General features: G+C 43.3%; 1 protein-coding gene across 5 annotated transcripts in view; it reads right to left on the bottom strand.

The window, feature by feature from the left end:
* Positions 1–19,671, bottom strand: part of DOCK5 (dedicator of cytokinesis 5) — a 235,291-nt gene that overhangs the window by 117,686 nt on the left and 97,934 nt on the right. For 4 of the 5 annotated variants that reach the window (XR_012417160.1, XM_005562863.5, XM_045398048.3 and 1 more), the window contains exons 6-10: positions 11,052–11,200; positions 6,584–6,719; positions 3,970–4,127; positions 2,410–2,491; positions 612–741 (exon numbers count right to left, since the gene is read on the bottom strand). Coding sequence is in view for 4 of the 5 variants with exons in the window: in XM_005562863.5 (XP_005562920.2) it covers positions 612–741; positions 2,410–2,491; positions 3,970–4,127; positions 6,584–6,719; positions 11,052–11,200 (655 nt within the window). In the remaining variant the exon portion in view is untranslated. Of the gene's footprint in view, positions 1–611; positions 742–1,932; positions 2,099–2,409; positions 2,492–3,969; positions 4,128–6,583; positions 6,720–11,051; positions 11,201–19,671 lie in introns of those variants that run through there. The other variant, XM_065518582.2, reaches the window with a different exon arrangement.

Raw genomic sequence — 19,671 nt, 5'->3', positions numbered from 1 at the left:
TAACATAAAATGTACCATCTTGCCCATTTTAAAGTATACAGTTCAGTGATATTAAGTGTATTCACATTATTGTGCAACCATCATCACCTTCCATCTCTAGAACTTTTTCATCTTTCCAAATGGAAACTCAATACCCATTAAACACTAACTCCCCATTCTCCCCCTCCAGCCCCTGGCACTCACCATTCTATGCTGTCTCTACGAATCTGACTACTCTAGGTGCCTCACATAGGTGGGATCATACAATATTTGTCTTTTGTGTCTGGCTTATTTACTTAGTGTAAAGTCCTCAAGGTTCATTTACGCTGTATGTAGCATGTGTCAGAATTCCCTTCCTGTTTGAGTAATATTCCATTGTGCGTACACACCACAGTTTCTTTGTCCATTTATGCACTGGTGGACACCTAGGTTACTTCCACCTTTTGCATATTGTGAATAATACTGCTACAAACATGGATGTACAAATATCTCCTCCAGACCTTGCTTTTGATTGTTTTGAAGTAGGGCAGCTGGATCATTTGCTAGTTCCATGTTTAATTTTTTGAGAAATTGCCATGCTATTTTCCATAGCACTGCACTATTTCACATTTGTCTCTGGGTCTCTCTTGTACCTGCCACTCCAAAAGGTCTTCGGAGTCCACAGGTGTGCTTCTTGCCTTCCTTCAGCTCCATGTGGCCCACGCGGACAATCTGGCACACGAGGCTGACACGGGGCCGGATGAGGTCCATGCTGCTGAGGTCCTAAAGGGGCAGAGAAAGTGCAAGAGGAGGTAGGGCTGGACCACTCTGTCCCCCGTGTCTCTTTTCTCTTTACCCTCTACAACAAAATCCTGTTCAGACCTTATTTCTCAATGCTGAAATACCAGAATGACTCTCTTCTTCCCCATCTCCATCCAAGAGCTATTATGGCATCAGAGAACATGACTTTGTGCTTGTAAACAAGTGCTTTTTTGTTCCCCGGTTCCTACTTCAAATTTACAAATCAGATCATAGTCCGTCGGAAGTCTCCAGTTCATCAGCTTAAGCAGGGTATTGAAAAAGCAGGGCCCTCATCATTGCGACTGTATAGCCTTCTTGAATGTATCTCAGTACAGGATGCATTTCAGCATCAAATGAAGTAAAAACTTGTGTAACATTGACATTTACTGGGTATCCACACAAGTCTGTGACGTTTCATTTCCTCTTCAAAACAAGCCCGTGAGGCAACTATAAGACAGGCATTGCTTTATGGGATTATTCACCTGATTTATGAGAGGTCTCCATTGAGAGCTTATCAGTGTATACTGAATCATGACAGAAGTGTCAATGAAATATCTATTTCTCTTGTAGCTAGGGTTCTACACTTGTCTGTTTTTTTTTTTTTTTTTTTTTTGATAAGGTCTCCCTATGTTATCAAAGCTGGCTTTGAACGTCTGGGCTCAAGGCATCCAGCTGCCTCAGCCTCCCAAAGTACTGGGATTACAGACATGAGCCACCACGCCCAGCCATTATTTGTATTCTTAAGGATGGGTGAGTAAACCCAGGAATGAGCTGATATCTCTCATTCAATTCAACTTCAGAAAAAAAATTAATCACATCTCAAATTGGTTATATGAAACAGCTGCCCAAGCTCTCTTTACCAAAGCAAGAATCACTTTTAACATAATCATTCCAAATCCAGCCTCTGTAATTTAGTTAACTCAGGTCTCCAAGATATCCATCAATGATAACGTCCACCCTGCATTTCTATTCTAGGTCTGCAAGGCTTCTGTTAATGGAAAAATAAAGACTCCAGGTGACTAGTTACATGTACTGTGGCGCATTGACAGAGTAGTCCCCCCTTGTCTGTGATGAATATGCTCCGAGACCCCCAGTGGATACTTGAAACCAAAGACAGTACCGAACTCTATATGTGCTGCTTTTTCCTATACATACATACTTATAAAGTTTTACCTTTTCACTTAAAGGAAGCACGCTTCTCTTTGGCATATCCGAATTGGCAGCATCACTCCTCTTCTACTTTGAGGTCATTTTTCCTTTTTCAAATTCTTTAGTAGTGACAGGGTTTTACCATGTTGCACAGACTGGTCTCAAACTCCTGAGCTCACATGATCCTCCCACCTCAGCCTCCCAAAGTGCTGGAATTACAGGCCTGGGTCCCTGTGCCTGGATTGATTATCGTTTATTATCTGTCTTATCCATCAGGACAAAAACTGCTTTTTCCCCCTGATTTTTCATGGATATATCTCAAGTGTCTAAATCAGTGCCTGGCATTGAAGTACATGTTGAATAAATTTGTGGGTTATTCCTGCTGGGGGATTGATGATTTTTCCTTTAACCTTTTCATTTTGTATGTTTCCCACATATTCATTATGTGAATATGTTCATATCATAAACAAAGAGAATGATTAAACAGAAGGGAGGACTTACAGTAAACACTGCTTGGAGGTTATTGAGCTTCTCTATTTCCTTAGGCATCCCGTTACTGCCCCAACGAATTAGATAGTTCTCACTGGCAAAGGAAAACAAATTACTCTTAATGAGAGGCTAACAGACTTACAAGGGAAGGAGGAAGGGCCAGAAATGCTCAGTGAAATTCAACAGGCCAGTGTGAAAAGAGCTGAGTTGGGAACTGGGACCACACAGATGGCCACCACCGGGTGTCCTGGCATTAGAGAAGCGTCCCTGCTGTGGCTCTGCAAGGCATGCCCCGCACAGATACAGGACACCCACTGCTCCTGATGGGCACACACATGGTACAGCTTATGGGATGCTGTAGTCCGGGTTGTCCTTCCATCTCAAAATCTTTGAATAGAAGTTTCAGCTTTGCTGAATTAATAATTTAATTTTAGGTGGGGCACAGTGGCTCATGCCTGTATTCCCAGCACTTTGGGAGGCCAAAGCGGGTGGATCGCCTGAGGTCAGGAGTTCGAGACCAGGCTGGCCAATATGGTGAAACCCTGTCTCTACTAAAAATACAAAAATTCGCGGGGCATGGTGGCAGGTGCCTGTAATCCCAGCTACTTGGGAGGCTGAGGCTGGAGAATCACTTGGACCTGGGAGGTGGAGGTTGCAATGAGCTGAGATCGTGCCATTGCACTCCAGCCTGGAAGACAAGAGCTAAACTCTGTCTCAAAAAATAAAAAATAAAAAAAGAATTTAATTTTATAACAGTCATTCCAAATCTATCCCCTGTAATTCACATTATGACATTAAAATATATATATATATATTTTAAAGAAACAATTGTAAGCAATTACTTTTAACTATCTTCTCAAAAATAAATTCTCCATTTTCTTAGCTGATAAACAGTAGTGCCACTGTAGAGCTGAACAACGCCCACTGCACTTCTTAGAGTCTTAAAAAAAGGGTTTTTTTAATAGACATTATTTTCTTAAAGCAGTTTTGGCTTTGCAGCAAAGTTGAGCTGAAAACAGAGTCCCATAACATATTCTCTCCCCTCAGACACAACTTCCTTTGCTATCAACATTCTCCCGACCAGAGTAGTAACATTAGTTAAAACTGATGAAGCTACATTGACACATCATTTACCCGAAGTCCACAGTTTACATAAGGGTTCCCTCTTCGTATCGAACGTCCTGTGCATTTACACAAATTCATAATGGCATGCATCCACCACCATAGCATCACACAGAATAGTGTTGTTGTTCTAAAAATCCTCTGTGCTCTGCCTATTTATCCCTCCCTCACCTTCCCATGCAGCATCTTGAATTCTTTGTTCCCATCTCCAAGTCCTAATGAGTTTTATGTGATCTCTAAATCCCAGGGAGTATACAAACTGGCCACATTGTTCCAGTAGTGACATATGAAGGCTTCACAGCCCATATGATTTTACATTCTACTGCTTAGAAATCTTCCCTGCTTCCCTATTTTCTCTTCTCAAATCTGGCAAAGAGCTGCCCGGGTAGGGGTCGGGGAAGGCTGGGTATCTTTGCTAGGTCAGCAGCAGGGGATCTGGGTCTCTGCTACCTGATAAAAGTGGACTGGTCTGGGTCATAGAGGGCCATAAACAACTCTGCATCTTCCCCGATGTTGCAGACAAAGTTCTTGAAGTTCACATAGAGGCCATAGGTGTGGATGGTACTGAAGATGGACTGGCCCCGCGAGTCAAGATTCTGCAGGATTGACTGAACAAAGATGGAACAGAGAAAAACATTTTGATTTTGGCAAATGGGAAATGTTGGCAAAAAAAAAAAAAATATATATATATATATATATATATATATATATATATATATTAGCCTGCAAATGGCAGATAGCCTGGGCACAGTGGCTCATTCCTGTAATCCCAGTGCTACTAGAGGAGTTTGAGACCAGCCTGGGCAACACAGCAAGTCTCTGTCCCTAAAAAATTTTTTTTTAAAAATTAGCTGTGCCTGTAGTCCCGGCCACGTGGGAACAGAAGAGGCTGCAGTGAGTGAGCTAGGATGGAGTCACTGAACTCCAGCCTGGGCAACCAAGTGAGACCCTGTCTCAATCAATCAGTTGATTAATCAATAAATAAAAAACAAAACACAGTCAGATAACATCCAAGAGGAAATGCATTTGCTAAGAAAAAGTGTATGTAAGCAGACAAATGCAGTGAGCAAAATATAATCATTATAATTTCAGTGATCAAGACTATCCTGTTCAGGACCTTGAACCCAAGACATTTTAAAAAATTGCTGTCTAAAAGGGATAATTCCAGGGTTTTGGTAGCTCCAAGAAGTGCTTGTCTTACACAGTAGCTTCTGAATGAAGCTCAAAAACATGAACATCATGATCCATTATCCTGGATAGATAAATAACTCATTAAAAACAAAATATTCCACTGAAAAGGCTTTACCTTCAGACATGGCTTGCCACTGGATTCACAACACAAGTATTATCATGACCACGCTAAAGAAGTAAACACTACAAACCAACAAACCAAAGAAAACTGACACAAATCAGAACAGAAAGACTGGAAGAAAAATATATAGCAAAATTTCAATATGTTTGGGTCTGAGAAATCAAAATATGAATAACTTTTTTTTTTTTTCTGAGACGGAGTCTCACTCTGTCACCCAGGCTGGAGTGCAGTGGCGTGATCTTGGCTCACTGCAAGCTCCGCCTCCCGGGTTCACACCATTCTCCTGCCTCAGCCTCCCGAACTTGTTTTTCTTTTTCAAGAGGCAGGGTCTTGCTTTGTTGCCCAGGCTGGAGTGCAGTGGTATGATCATAGTTCATTATAGCCTCAAATTCCCAGCCTCAAGTGATCCTCCTGCCTCAGCTTCCTGGGTAGCTGGGACTACAGTCATGCACTACTATGCCCAGCTAATTTTTTAAAAAAAATTTTTTAGATATGGGGTCTCACTATGTTGCTCTGTTGCCCAGTTGGTCTTGACTCCTGGCCTCAAATGATCCACCCACCTTGACCTCCCAAAGGGCTAGGATTACAGGCATGAGCCACCATGCACTGATTCTAATTTTTCTTTAATGTCCAATTATTACTTTCAAAGCCTTTCAAACACTTTATTTTAAAATATTATTTATTTTAGCCTAGGTGCAGTGGATCATGCCTGTAATCCAAGCACTTTGGGAGGTCGAGGAGGATGGATCACCTGAGGTCAGGAGTTTGAGACTGGCCTGACCAACATGGTGAAACCCCGTCTCTACTAAAAATACAAAAATTGGCCGGGCTCGGTGGCTCACACCTGTAATCCCAGCACTTTGGGAGGCGGAGGCGGGTGGATCACAAGGTCAGGAGTTTGAGACTAGCCTAGCCAACATGGTGAAACCCTGTCTCTACTAAAAAATACAAAAATTAGCTGAGCGTGGGCGTGGTGGTGGGTGCCTGTAATCCCAGTTACTCGGAAGGCTGATGCAGGAGAATAGCTTGAACCCGGGAGGCAGAGGTTGCAGTGAGCCAAGATCTGGCCACTGCACTCCAGCCTGGGTGACAGAGCAAGACTCCATAAAAAAAAAAAAAAAATACAAAGATTAGCTGGGCATGGTGGTGGGCGCCTGTAGTCCCAGCTTCTCGGGAGGCTGAGGCAGGAGAATCATTTGAACCCAGGAGGCGGAGGTTGTGGTGAGCCGAGATCGTGCCACTGCACTCCAGCCTGGGCAACAAGAGTGAAATTCTACCTCAAAAATAAATAAATAAATAAATAAAAATAAATAAATAAATACTATTTATTTATAATTGCAATATATGCAATGAATGCAAGAGATTACACATTTAAAAAGTCTCCCTCCCACCCAGTTTTCCTTCCCAGAGGACATCCATTAATAATTATTTCTTGTCTATTATTTCAGAGTTAGTCTATGTATATGCAAGCATAGATTTACATACAGTTTTTTGAAACACAAATAATAGCATTTTTATATATACCGTTATGGATCCTGATCTTTTCACTTAATACGTATCTTTGTGATCTTTCCATATCAGAACATATATATATATATATGTACCTGCCTCATCCTTTCTGCTGTTTCACTTTTAAAATGGGGACCAAACTACAGAAGTAGTTTTGTTCTCAATGATTTCCCTTTCTTTCTTTAAAAATCAAGGCAAAAATGGAAACTCAGTGGGCAGAATTTCACATTTGAGGAATTGTACCTTCTCTTCTTGGATCTTCTCCTCAATCCTTTTGGAGGCCACCTCATGGGCCTTGAAGAGGGCAACGGTGCTGGTTTCGTCGGGGTCTAGGATGTTCCCGTTATCATCTCGCACCACCAGATCTAACCCCAGCATTCTGGAGAGAAAGGAGTAGTCAGCTGGTTCTCCTCACCAGGGGCAGACTGTTTACTGAGGAGTCCTCATCAAGGAGCCCAGAGGATCCATAGTTAGAAAGGGAGATGCTGGACAAGCCAACGGAAGCACAGTTCACTGACTTTTCTCATTTCAGCTTCTGCCACCTTTCAACACTGTTACAAAACTCACAAGATGACGTGAGCCAAAGTCATAGAAGGATATGCAAATATGGTCCATAGATCCTCAAGAGAAAAGTAAAATTGGCACTGATTCTGACTAAATTCCTCTGGCCAATGCTTCTTGCCTGTAATCTTCTGTTATTATGAAGAGGAACTATGAAATGAAGAAAATATAGCATACAAAATTAAGATTCAACCTGTGTTTAATAAACACCTCCTTTGGCCAGGCACCGTGGAGGCACCTGTAATCCTGTAATCCTAGAACTTTGGGAGGCCGAGGCAGGTGGATTACTTGAGACCAGGAGGTCAAGACCAGCCTGGGCAACATGTTGAAACCCTATCTCTGCTAAAAATACAAAAATTAACAAGGTGTAGTGGCACATGCCTGTAGTCCCAACTACTTGGGGGGCTGAGGTGTGAGGATTGCTTGAGCCCAGGAAGTTGAGGCTGCAATGAGCCAACATTGCACCACTGCACTCTAGCCTGTGTGAGAAAGCAAGACCCTGTCTGAAACAATAAATACATACATACATACATACATACCTCCTATATACACTTCGCATACATTGATCATAACGCCATGAGGTAGGGTGGAGGTAATTGTTATTATTTCCATGATATGAGTAAAGAAACAGACCAAGTGGGCGTGGTCTCACTGTCTATTACATTGCTATGAAGGACCAATGAACAATTATTGGAGGGCTTGTCTTGATTTCCTTAATTCAAGATGGTCATAAAGGAGATGAGTGAAGTAAGTCCTGGCTTGCTGCTATCTCATACTCAGAGCATGGGCTCTGGTGTCATTTACACCAGGATCTGAATCTTGGCTTGAATACTTGCTACCATTATGACCCTGGAGAATTTACTCAACTCTGCAAAACTTTGGTTTCTTCATCTGTATATATTCCTCACCCTTCGAGGTTGTTGTGAGAATTTATTTATTTATTTTTATTTTTTTTAGAGACAGCCTTAAACTCCTGGCCTCAAGCAATCCCTGTCTCAGCCTCCCAAGTAGCTGAAACTACAGGTTTACATCACCATGCTTAGCTAATTAAAAAAAAAAAAAATTGTAGACATGGGGTCTCGCTATGTTACCCAGGTTAGTCATGAACTCCTGGCTTCAAGTAAGCCTCCCACTTCAGCCTCCCAAAGTGCTGGGATTATAGGCATAAGCCATTGCACCTGGCCCTGTTGTGAGAATTTAATAAGATAATGCACGTACGGCACCTAATATAATATGTAGCATACAGTAAGCTCTCAGCTTAAGCATAAATGTTAGCTCTTGATATGGTTTGGATTTATGTTCCCACCCAAATCTCACATTCGCCCCAGTGTTGGAAGTGGGGCCTGGTGGGAGGTGACTGGATCATGGGGGTGGATCCTTCATAAACGGTTTCACACCATCCCTTTGGTGCTGTTCTTGTGACAGAGTTCTCATGAGATCTGGCTGATCTCTCTTGCTCCTGCTCTGGCCATGTAAGATGTGCCTGCTTCCCCTTCTGCTATGATTGTAAGTTTCCTGAGGCCTCCCCAAAGGCAGAAGCTGGTATGCTGCCTGTGCAGCCAGCAGAACTATGAGTCAATTAAACCTCTTTTCTTATAAATTACCCAGTCTCAGGTATTTCTTTATAGCAGTGTGAGAATGGACTAATACAGCTCTTACTGCAGCAACTGGTAGAAACAAATACCTGGCTGTGAGTGAAGTTGTAGCTCTGCGTGTTCTTGGGAATACCAAGGGCCACATCGTGGGTGCAATCCCTCCCCTCAAGGCTTTTGTGCCCAAAGTGCACACAGAAGTAGAAAAAAAATTTTCTTAGGCTCAAGAAGTTGAGGACTGTGGTGGAATAGGATACTGCTATCCGAATACCCAGCATGCATTCCCGGCACCAAAGAGCAAGACTACTCAGGGATAACACTGAAATGTGCCAAGTCTTTGGGAAGAAAGCAAAAATGCCTCCTCTCCCTCCTCCCTGTTTTACAGCATCTCCATCAACTGATTTGATCTGGCAGGTTCCTTTCCATGGCAGCCAGACCCACAGGCCACCCAGACTCATGAACGATGGCCATGCTGGCTGCTCAGAGACTGCATCAGGGAGGCACTGACACAGCAGCTCCATTTCCTGAGCTACTTCCAAGAGCTGGAATGGGAAAGAAGTCATGTTCTGCTGTTTGTGGGGTGTGAACATCCTGTGCCAGAGATCACAGGACCTCCAGGCCAATGTCGTGGCAACACACCAAATGACAGAAGTGTCCTCTGTGCAATGGAGAGCTGCCTTATCCCACCAAATTGGTCATTTATTTATTTATTTATTTGAGAAGGAGTCTCACTGTCACCCAGGCTGGAGTGCAGTGCCGTGATCTTGGCTCACTGCAACCTCCATCTCCTGAGGTCCAGCGATTCTTGTGCCTCAGCCTCCTAAGTAGGTGGGATTACAGACATACGCCACCATGCCCAGCTAATTTTTAGACTTTCAGTAGAGATGGGTTTTCGTCATGTTGGCCAGGTTGGTCTCGAACTCCTGACCTCTGGTAATCTGCCCACCTCAGCCTCCCAAAGTGATGGGATTACAGGCATGAGTAACCTCACCTGGCCTAATTGGCCTTTTAATAAGTCCTCTGACACTGCAAGCCTGGCAGTGCAGCCGCTGTGGGTATGGTCTTCTGGGTGTTCAAGTCGTAGGGGAGGGTACTATTAATTCCTAACCCTAAGAAGGCAGCATTAGATATGGTGAAAAAAGTCTTGGATTCAAATTGAACCTTTCCCATTTATTATCTATGTGACTGGGAAGTAAATCACTTAAGCTCACTTGGTCTGTTTCTTTATCCATAAGATGTAAATAGTAACAGCTACCTCAACCCTATGTTTTAAGATTATAATCAAGTAATGGATATGAAATGTACATAGAAGGTGTTTCCTAAATACTGGTTGAATCTGAATCTTGCATGGCATGTTCACTTCAGCTACTTCAGGATATAGTTGTCACAGTCTATGACATTAAGTAAGTGGGATAATGATCTGTATTTTAATAGGTCTCTGAGGGATATCCAAGAATTCTGAGATTGGAAAAGCAGGGTAGAGGAGGAGGAAAAAAATCACATATGCATAAGTTGAAGAAATTTAGAATGAAACTAGATTCCAAAAGAGTCACCAATAACAACTAACCAAGGAACCACTTCTGCCTTTTAAAAAAGAGTTGGTCAGGAGGCAAAAATCCCAGGCCACCATCGATTTGGATATATGACTGAATTTCTCATTTTCCTGAAGGCAGTGATATCTGCAGCCTGCATATGTGCCTGAGTTAATCAGAAGATTAATGAAGTGATTAACTCTGTAGAGGTGATTGTAGACATGATCAGCAGGCTACAAACATGTTTTACTACTCCTGCAAGTCTGCTTTTCATACTCTGTAGACAATGGTCCCGGTTAGGGGGAGATGAACAGAAAGAAAGAGAATCAGTCTGGTATTGATTTAGAATCCACTGTTAAGAATAAAAATAGATACAGTCCCAAGTATCTGAAAATGACAACTTCAGAGGCTTGGTCATTTTCAGGGTATTTTTAGTTTAGTTTAGTTTGTGAGACAGGGACTCACTCTGTTGCCCAGGCTGGAGTGTAGGCATGCAATCATGGCTCACTGCAGCCTTGAACCTCCAGGCTCAAGTGATCCTTCTACCTTAGCCTCCCGAGTAGGTGGGATGACAGGTGTGCGCCACCACACCCAGCCAATTTTCAAATATTTACTGTAGAGATGCGGCCTCGCTATGTTGCCTGGGCTGGTCTCAAACTACCGGGCTCAAGCGTTCCTCAAACCTCATCCTCGCAAAGTACTGGGATGATAGGTGTGAGTCACTGTGCCTAGCCAGGTTTTTTTGTTTTTGTTTTCTTCATTTGGAGTGGAGCAGCCTCAATCCAAGCCTCATCTTTCCTGGTCATCTGTCACCTCCATGGGATCAGAGATCCCGGAGTCTGGCCATGGAGGGAATTGTAGCATTTTTTTCAACAAAATTAAATGTCTTCAAAGACAAAATGAGAGCAGTAAGCATTATTCTTTGGCAACTCTAAGATCAAAAGTCTGCTGCAAACAGTGTCATTAGCTTGAACGTGCCCACTGTTTGCCAGGTTTTCAGTGAAAAGTCATCCCTGGTTTACCTACCTGTTCCCATGATCAATTTTGGCTGTGACTTTCTTCTTGAGCTCTGCCAGTTCGTCCTTGGGGAGCGTACCAGACAGGATCTGGGACCGCCACTCAATCAGGCTGTACGTCATCTGCTGCAGCTGGCGGAAGAGGGTGAGCTTGTTGTTCTAAGATGAGAAATAAGATGGAGAAAAGATTCTTAAAAAAAGGTGTGACAGAGGATGGGAACATCCTTAATTTACTCGTTTGTTTTTAACAGGAATGTCAGACAGATGAGAGGGAACATCTTTTGGCCGATTCTTTTTATTTTATTTTTTTGAGATGGAATCTCACTCTGTCACCCAGGCTGGAGTGCAGTGGCACAATCTTGGCTCACTGCTATCTCTGCCTCTCGGGTTCAAGCGATTCTCCTGCCTCAGCCTCCCCAGTAGCTCGGATTATAGGTGTGTGCCACCACACCTGGCTATTTTTTGTATTTTTAGTAGAGATGGGGTCTCACCATGTTGGCCAGGCTGGTCTCAAACTCATGGTCTCAAGTGATGGCCACCCACCTCAGCCTCCAAAAGGGCTGGGATTATAGGCTTGAGCCACCATGCTGGCCTGGCCTTTTTTTTTTTTTTTTTTTTTGAGATGGAGTCTTGCTCTGTTGCCCAGGCTGTAGTGCAGTGGCACGATCCCAGGTCACTGCAACCTCCACCTCCTAGGTTCAAGCAAGTCTCCTGCCTCAGCCTCCCAAGTTGCTGGAACTATAGGCGCATGCCACCACACCCAGCTAATTTTTGCATTTTTAGTAGAGACGGGGTTTCATCACGTGGGCCAGGCTGGTCTCAAACTCTGACCTCAAGTGATCTGCCCGCCTTGGCCTCCCAAAGTACTGGGATTACAGGGATGAACCACCGTCCCTGGCCTGATTCTTTATAAGGTGTTATTTAATCAATCAAGTCATACAGTAACCTGCATGCCTCCAGGGATTTTAAGAAAATATATTAATAGGAATGGCTTTGTCCTGAGCCATTTCTATACCCTCCCCTCTTGCAACTGTGGAAACTGGTGATTGTAGGGTGGACAGTGGGTCATACATCATAAACATATCAAATCTTCCATGTACCCTAAAACTCTAGCCATGTCCCTCCTGGGATTAAAGCCCTCCAGTGAGTTTCAATGTCCTCCAGACACAGTGGATGACACAAGAGATCCTTCTATATCTTGAATCTTCTGCACATTCCCAGCTGCATTTCATACCAGTCTCCACCCCAACAATCTACATTCCCTTCCATGCAAAGCCACGTCCCTTTCTCTCCAAGGCTCCACATCCTCTCAATATGTTACTTCCTCTTTTGTCCTCTTTCTCCAAATCTACCCCCCACCCCCATCTTTTCTGACTCACACTACACCCTCTGCCAACTGGTAATTCTGACTTCTTCAGTCTCAACTTAGATGTCTCTACCTTGAAACTTCAACTTCAGGTTAGCAGTCCCACCCACAGTGCCAAGAATTTGCTCCCATGATAGCACGGAGAACCCTGGATTACACTGGCTCATCTGCCTCCCTGTTTAGCTGGTAGGCCCTTATAGGACAGAGAGCCTGTTCATTTGTGTGTCCCTAGTATACAGGTGGTACAAGTAGGCACTCTAGCAAATGTACTGAGTGAATTATGAATGGAGAAATAATTATAATTTCAGAGATAATACTAAAAAATATAATTTTAAATATTAAAGTCCCCATTTCCCCAGACAATTGTTAGACCATTCACATATTAAACTGTTAATCTTGGTTTAACTAGTAACTCACTGTAACCAAACTAAATTACCTTACAACTAACTAATCATTTGTTTTTCAATCATTTTCAAATCAAATACTTGACATCTAAGCCATCACAACCTTCTAAATCAAGCTTGTCCAACCTGCGGCCCAATACAACTTCATAAACGCTCTTAAAACATCATCATATTTTTTTGCAATTTTTGTTTTTTAGCTCATCAGCGATCATTCGTGTTAGTGTATCTCATATGTGGCTCAAGACAATTCTTCTTCCAATGTGGCCTAGGGAAGCCAAAAGATTGGATACCCCTGATCTAAATGATTGACTGCTTCATTTTAATTTTTTTTAAGTCAATGAGCATCTACTATGTGCTGGAAATAAATTTTCTGCCCTCAAGGATCTAACATTCTAGAGAAGGAAAGACAGCAATAAGAAAGTAAATATATACGCTACATATTATATCATAACATATATACACACATGAGATCATTTCTGATGATGAAAAACGCAAGAAGAAGAATAAATAGGACAATATGATCTTGTGTATTTAGGGGAAGGATGTTACTTTAGGTACAGTGTTCAGAGAAAAGTCTTCTGCGTATCACTTTTGAGATGTTAGTTAAACAAAACCCCATAGAACTCCACTCAATCCATATATACTATGAATCTTTCTTTCTTTCTTTTTTTGAAACGGAGTTTTGCTCTTGTTGCCCAGGCTGGAGTGCAATGGCACGATCACAGTTCACTGCAACCTCTGCCTCCCGGGTTCAAGCAATTCTCCTGCCTCAGTCTCCCAAGTAGCTGGGATTACAGGCATGCGCCACCACGCCCAGCTAATTTTGTATTTTTGGTAGAGATGGGGTTTCTCATGTTGGTCAGGCTGGTCTCGAACTCCCGACCTCAGGTGATCCACCCTCCTCAGCCTCCCAAAGTGTTGGGATTACAGGCGTGAGTCACTGCACCCGGCCCCATTTCTTTCTTCTTTATAGTTGAAAGTCATTATATAGTAATATAACCATATACTTCCGAAATTATAGGAAAACATTATTCTTATCTGCTATAAAAACAACGCACACGGGCTGGGCGTGGTGGCTCACGTCTGTAATCCCAGCACTTTGAGAGGCCGAGGCAAGAGGATCACTTGAGCCTCAGAGTTTGAGACCAGCCTGGGCAACACAGTGAGACCTTATTTCTGTAAAATAAACAAAAAACCCCCAAAAAACAATGCACACACAGAGAGAGATGTTGACACCTCTACAACAATCTTCTCTAGTGATGTCCTTCTATGACGATCCTAGGAACACAGATTCCTGGACCAGGTGTTGACTAGAAACAGGGCTGAAAACATCCAAAATCCTCATTAACAAAGAATAAACGAGGAGGAAAGAGGCCTCGGTGTAAAGTAGGGGGCAATGAACAAAACGGAGATTAGCAGAGTGTGAAGAAACCCTAACAGAAGTTCAAAGTTCTGTGGCAACACAAAGGAAAGAGACGAAGAACCCATTTATCTGTGATTGCAATATGCTCTGTTAACACCGCTGACCTTAAAACACACAGAAGGCAAACCCTGTTTAAAATTTTGAAAGTACCTACATTTACTGCTTTTAGAAGTTTCTGAATTGCCTCTTCCTCATCCCCCAGTCCTTAGCAAAACATAAAAATGAAGCTTTTAAAGATACTATTTTTAATGAGCAAAGGTAAAACCCTGCTTTCTTCCTTCAATCCTATGTAAAATGTTTCCATTTCATTTTCTTCAAAAGTGGAAAAAGAAGTGAGAAATTAAGCCGATCAGTTTTTGCCTTTCAAAATTGCTAGGCAGAAAGAGACTCTTTTTTTCTTTCTTGCAACGCATTTGTCCACTCTTAGCTGTTCAAAATGTTTTCTAATGTTAACATACTGCTTCTCATAATATGGTAAAGAAAGGGTTCAAAGGCTCCGGGGATCCTCTGTGTGAGACAGTGCTTTGTTTGGGGCACATGTGCACAAGTTCTTAGTCTCAATTATATTAGATGCTATTCGTGGCAATTTAATTATTGCCCATCCATACCAGCCTTGTCTGCCAAGTTCGTCCCCCAAGGAAGGATGAAGACAGTCATTCTTCTCTGATTCACTGTGCCAAGTGAATTCTAAATAGACAAGCTATAACACACCAAAGGAAGCAATTTCCCCATTTACTTCAAGGAGATGGACTGTGTTGCTACATTCCTAAGAGCATTCTAAGCAAGATATTTCACATAATAGCTGGTCCCTGACACTTCATGGGTTTTGGGGGAAGCATATGAGGACAGGTGAAGTGAAAACCAAACACTCACCAAAAGAGCATAGGCTGGCCGGGCGCAGTGGCTCACGCCTGTAATCCTAGCACTTTGGGAGGCGGAGGCAGGTGGATCACCTGAGGTCAGGAGTTCGAGACCAGCCTGGCCAACACGGTGAAACCCTGTCTCTACTGAAAATACAGAAATTAACTGCGTGTGGTGGCAGGTACCTATAATCCCAGCTACTCGAGAGGCTGAGGCAGGAGAGGCTGAGGCAGGAGAATTGCTTGAACCCGGGAGGCAGAGGTTGCCGCGAGCTGAGATCATGCCATTGCACTCTAGTCTGGGTGACAAGAGAGAAACTCCATCTCAAAAAAAAAAAAAAAAAAAAAAAAAAAAGAGCATGGGCTAAGCTCCTCTGAGGCTCTATTTTCTCCCCAGTTGCTCTCCTTCCAGATCTTTCTCTCCTGAATCCCATACTGCCTAGGCCCACCTATTCTAGAAGCCTTCTCGGTTATCTCTCGTCATCACTCACTTCAGCCTTTTCTGCATTATCAGCTACTGTCACACCATCCAAGAATTTCTGTGACCATCTCCACAAAAGACATCACAATCCTGGAACACAATAGGGACTCAAAAACAAACTTCAACAGCTTAAATTTAAAATAACACTCTGTAATACTCTGCCTTCAATTTGAGTGAAGAATGGCTCCACAAAATAAAGCAATCTATATTTTTTTCAAGATAGCAAAGATATTCCTGCATTTGCTTAGAATTTCTCCCTCTTCTACTTGGAGATACCTGAGGCCTCACTTTTTGTAGTTTTAGTCCAAATATTTATAACATTTTTTTTTAATGGAGTCTCGCTCTGTCACCCAAGCTGGAGTGCAGTAGTGCAATCGTGGCTCATAGCAACATCCACCTCCAGGATTCAAACGATTCTCCTGTCTCAGCCTCCCAAGTAGCTGGGATCACAGGCATACACCAATACAAGGAGATAATTTTTGTATTTTTAGTAGTGACAGGGTTTCGCCATGTTGGCCAGGTTGGTCTCAAACTCCTGACCTCAGGTGATCCTCCCGTCTCAGCCTCCTGAGGTTTATAACTTTTTTTTTCTTTTTTTAGAATGTCTAGAGATAAATACGAAGTCACAAGAAAAAACAGCTTTGCCTTCAATACTCACAGGAAAGCAGGAGTCATTCATTGAGTATTATAGAAATTTGAGGGGCCATTTAGATGATGGCCCACTGCACTGGGTGTCAGAAAGCCTGGACTCTATTCTTCATTTTCTCAAGGAATGCAGACCACAGGGCTGGGTAGAATGGTTCGTGCCTACAATCTTAGCACTTTGGGAGGCTGGGGTAGGAGGATTGCTTGAGCCTAGGAGTTTGAGACCCGCCTGGGCTAAAGACTCTGTCTCTACAAAAAATAAAAAATTAGCCAGATGTGGTGGTGCACACCTGTGGTCCCAGCTACCGGGAAGGCTGAGGTGGGAGGATCGCTTGAGCCTGGGAGTTTGAGGCACCAGTGAACTGTGACTGCACCACTGCCCTCCTGCCTGGGTGGCAGAGCGAGAACCTATCTCTGAAAACAAAAAACACAACACAGAAAAACAATGCAGACCACAGTCAAAAACCCTTTCTCTGGTCTTCCACCATTTCATGTATGAAAGAATCGACATTCACTCTGTTCACCAACCTTTCCTCTTCCATGCAGATTTTATGACTTAGAGGGAAACAGGCTTGGCTGAAAGTATGGGTGCCTGAAAGTATGGGCTGAAAGTATGGGCTACTCAAATTCTATCATTAACTTGCTATGTGGCTTTGGGCATGTTCCCTGTAGGGTAAACGCGCGTGTAAAATAAAGAGACTGGCACTAAAATCCATTCCCAAGGATAAGCCTCTTTGAGTCTGTGACTGAGACATTAAACTCAATTACTCCTCCCAGGCAGCTTCCTGATTAACTGCGTCTGACTCTGATCATCTCATTCGCTTGCACGCTCAGCTGGCGCTGAATCAAATTTTCCCAGTGCTGAGCTCTTTGCAATCAATCTCATGCCTTTTCCACGAAGCTATAACACCTGGGTCCAGATGGGGTTATAGCTTCGTGGTCCTTCTGTGTTGTTGAGCTACACTGACTCCAGGGACCCTGGAAAGAAGAGAATTCCCACCGCCCCAAACACGCTTCCTATCCATTCTAGTGCCTTTTCTCTCTGTCAGATAAAAGCGCAGTCTGACCAGCAAAGGTCTGATCTTTAAAGAAACCATTCAAGTTAAAGACCATTTTTTGCCTCCTGAAGGAAAAGAAATCCTGACAGCCAGGCAACCAGGTCAGAGGAAATAAAAACTGGAAAAATACCCAAAGCACCTCCCATGTCTGGTGCCTGTCAGTCAGTCCCACGCCACATCTTGGCTCTCTTGTTAGAGCCACACTGAAGCAGGGCGTGCAACTCCCAGATAAGATGCCCTGACAAGAGGACAAAGTTTGCTATGGGAATTTTCTGTTCTTGGTAATAAGAAATAAGATGCTGGTTTCAAACCATGAGACCAGCTTAATTATGCTTCAGAGCTTACGTTCCAGCAGCCAGTAATAACCACCGGTTCAAAGAGATTAGAATCAAGCAGCTTTAAACTGCCTAGATATGCGATGATGGGAAGAAAGGGCCATTCAGTGTGTTCTGCAAGTTCCCCTGCCCTCCTCCCCATTATAGGCACTTTTTCTGCTCCTGATTTTTCCAGAACTATAGACAGCCACAGGGTTGTTTATTGCTGGCAAATTTTAAGTGATGGGAGATCAAACTACATTTTAGCAATTAAATTCGCTTGATTGGCTCGGCATGGTGGCTCACACCTGTATCCCAGCACTTTGGGAGGCCAAGGCGGGCAGGTCACCTGAGATCAGGAGTTCAAGGCCAGCCTGGCCAACGTGGTGAAACCCCCTTCTCTGCTGAAAATACAAAAATTAGCCAGGTGTGGTGTAATTCGAGCTACTCTGGAGACTGAGGCATGAGAATCGCTTGAATCCAGGAGGCAGAGGTTGCAGTGAGCCAAGATCGCGCTACTGCACTCCAGCCTGGGTAAGAAGAGTGAAACTTCGTCTCAAAAAAAAAAAAAAAATAATAATAATAATAATAAATTCACTTGATTCAACACTATGCCTTAACTACCTTCTATCACCAAAAATGATCTTCTATCTCTTTTCCATAAGGAGTAGGATTAGAGTCAGTCTTCCAAAGTTAGCCTGACTTACAAACAGCCTGACTGATCACAATTCACTGAACCCTTCCTCCCATGGGAATATGAGGACTAGCACGAAACTAAATCTTAGGGTGAGATGGTGCACAGCGTGTTTATGGCATCCAAATAGCTTGGAATTTCCAGGACAGTCCTGTATCTGAAACCTCTTGCCCTACTGTGTCCACGAATACACTGCAACTTTTCAGTTTCAAGATCAGATTTTTAGTTGAGAGAGTATGATCCTTTGACTTGAGATGTAGAATTGTTTATATTCAAAAAGTATAACTGAGTTGTTACTGAAAAGATAAAGTTAAACATTACACGAATCCGACCGTGTCTAAGTCACTGCATGGGCATCTGCCCTGATTCCACCTCAGCCATGTGGAAGCAGGGAGAGGTGTTGACAGAAAGGAAAACAGGCCAAAGATCAGCTCGCTGGATCTGCTTTCCAAGGCTGGGAAAAACAGTGGAGAACAGTGGATAGAAAATCTGAAGCCCACTGACCTGGTTAAGTCACTGCAGGGCTGGAGGGTGGCTAGACATTATCTACCCACCCCTTCTGCCCGAAGCTGGAAGACGAGGAATAACCACAGTAGGTGGGCAACTGCACCCTTACATGACGTCAAGGCAAATGTCACTAAATCTTCTAGTGTGATCCAGCTCTTCTCTTACACTTCTCATTATCAATCAGCTCTTTCTAGGAGCAGAGTTGTGAGGGGTTAGCCAGAGGCTGTGAGGTATTGACAGTGTGACAGGTACTACCCTGGAGTTTTATACAGATTATCCCGCTGAATTCTTACAGTAAATTTGCAAGGCACATAGCACAAAAAATCCCCACTTTAGAGAAGAAAAGAAAACTTAAGGAGATCAAGAGACTTGTCTTAGGCGGCAGGATCAGCTAGTAGCCTTCTGCATCCAAGTTCTTTCTGTTTTGGTTTGTTTATTTTCAGTAACTATCACTGGGTTTGTTATTTTTTCTGAATATAACAGTACATACCCAGTAAGGGAGAAGCCAGAACGTCAGAACTAGTCGGCCTGTCTGACTCCAATGTCCAAGGTCTTGGCACGTCACCGGGAGGCCTCCTTGATCACAATGTTCCCTCCTTTCCTGAACAACCACTGAAAACACACCCAGTGACCAGTTCCAACTGAGGCACAGCAGTATAGGGAAAGTCCACCAGAAACTGCTATATATTTGCAGTTTCTCTGTATTTTGGAATGACCCGGGCCTCCCGGACTTGAATTTAAACCAAGCAGGTTCTCTATGTATGGTGACAAATTTAGCTTGGCTGCTGAGTGCTCAAGGCCACTCGTCCTAAGACGATTGTTTCAAAGGAAGCGGCCTTGAATAAGGGGCCATACAGAAGGGAGCTTCAGAGTCTCAG

This window comes from Macaca fascicularis, chromosome 8, assembly GCF_037993035.2.
Source record: "Macaca fascicularis isolate 582-1 chromosome 8, T2T-MFA8v1.1".
NCBI lineage: Eukaryota > Metazoa > Chordata > Mammalia > Primates > Cercopithecidae > Macaca > Macaca fascicularis.
Note: the sequence above shows the minus strand (reverse complement) of the source record. Positions and strands in the feature narration are given on the sequence as shown.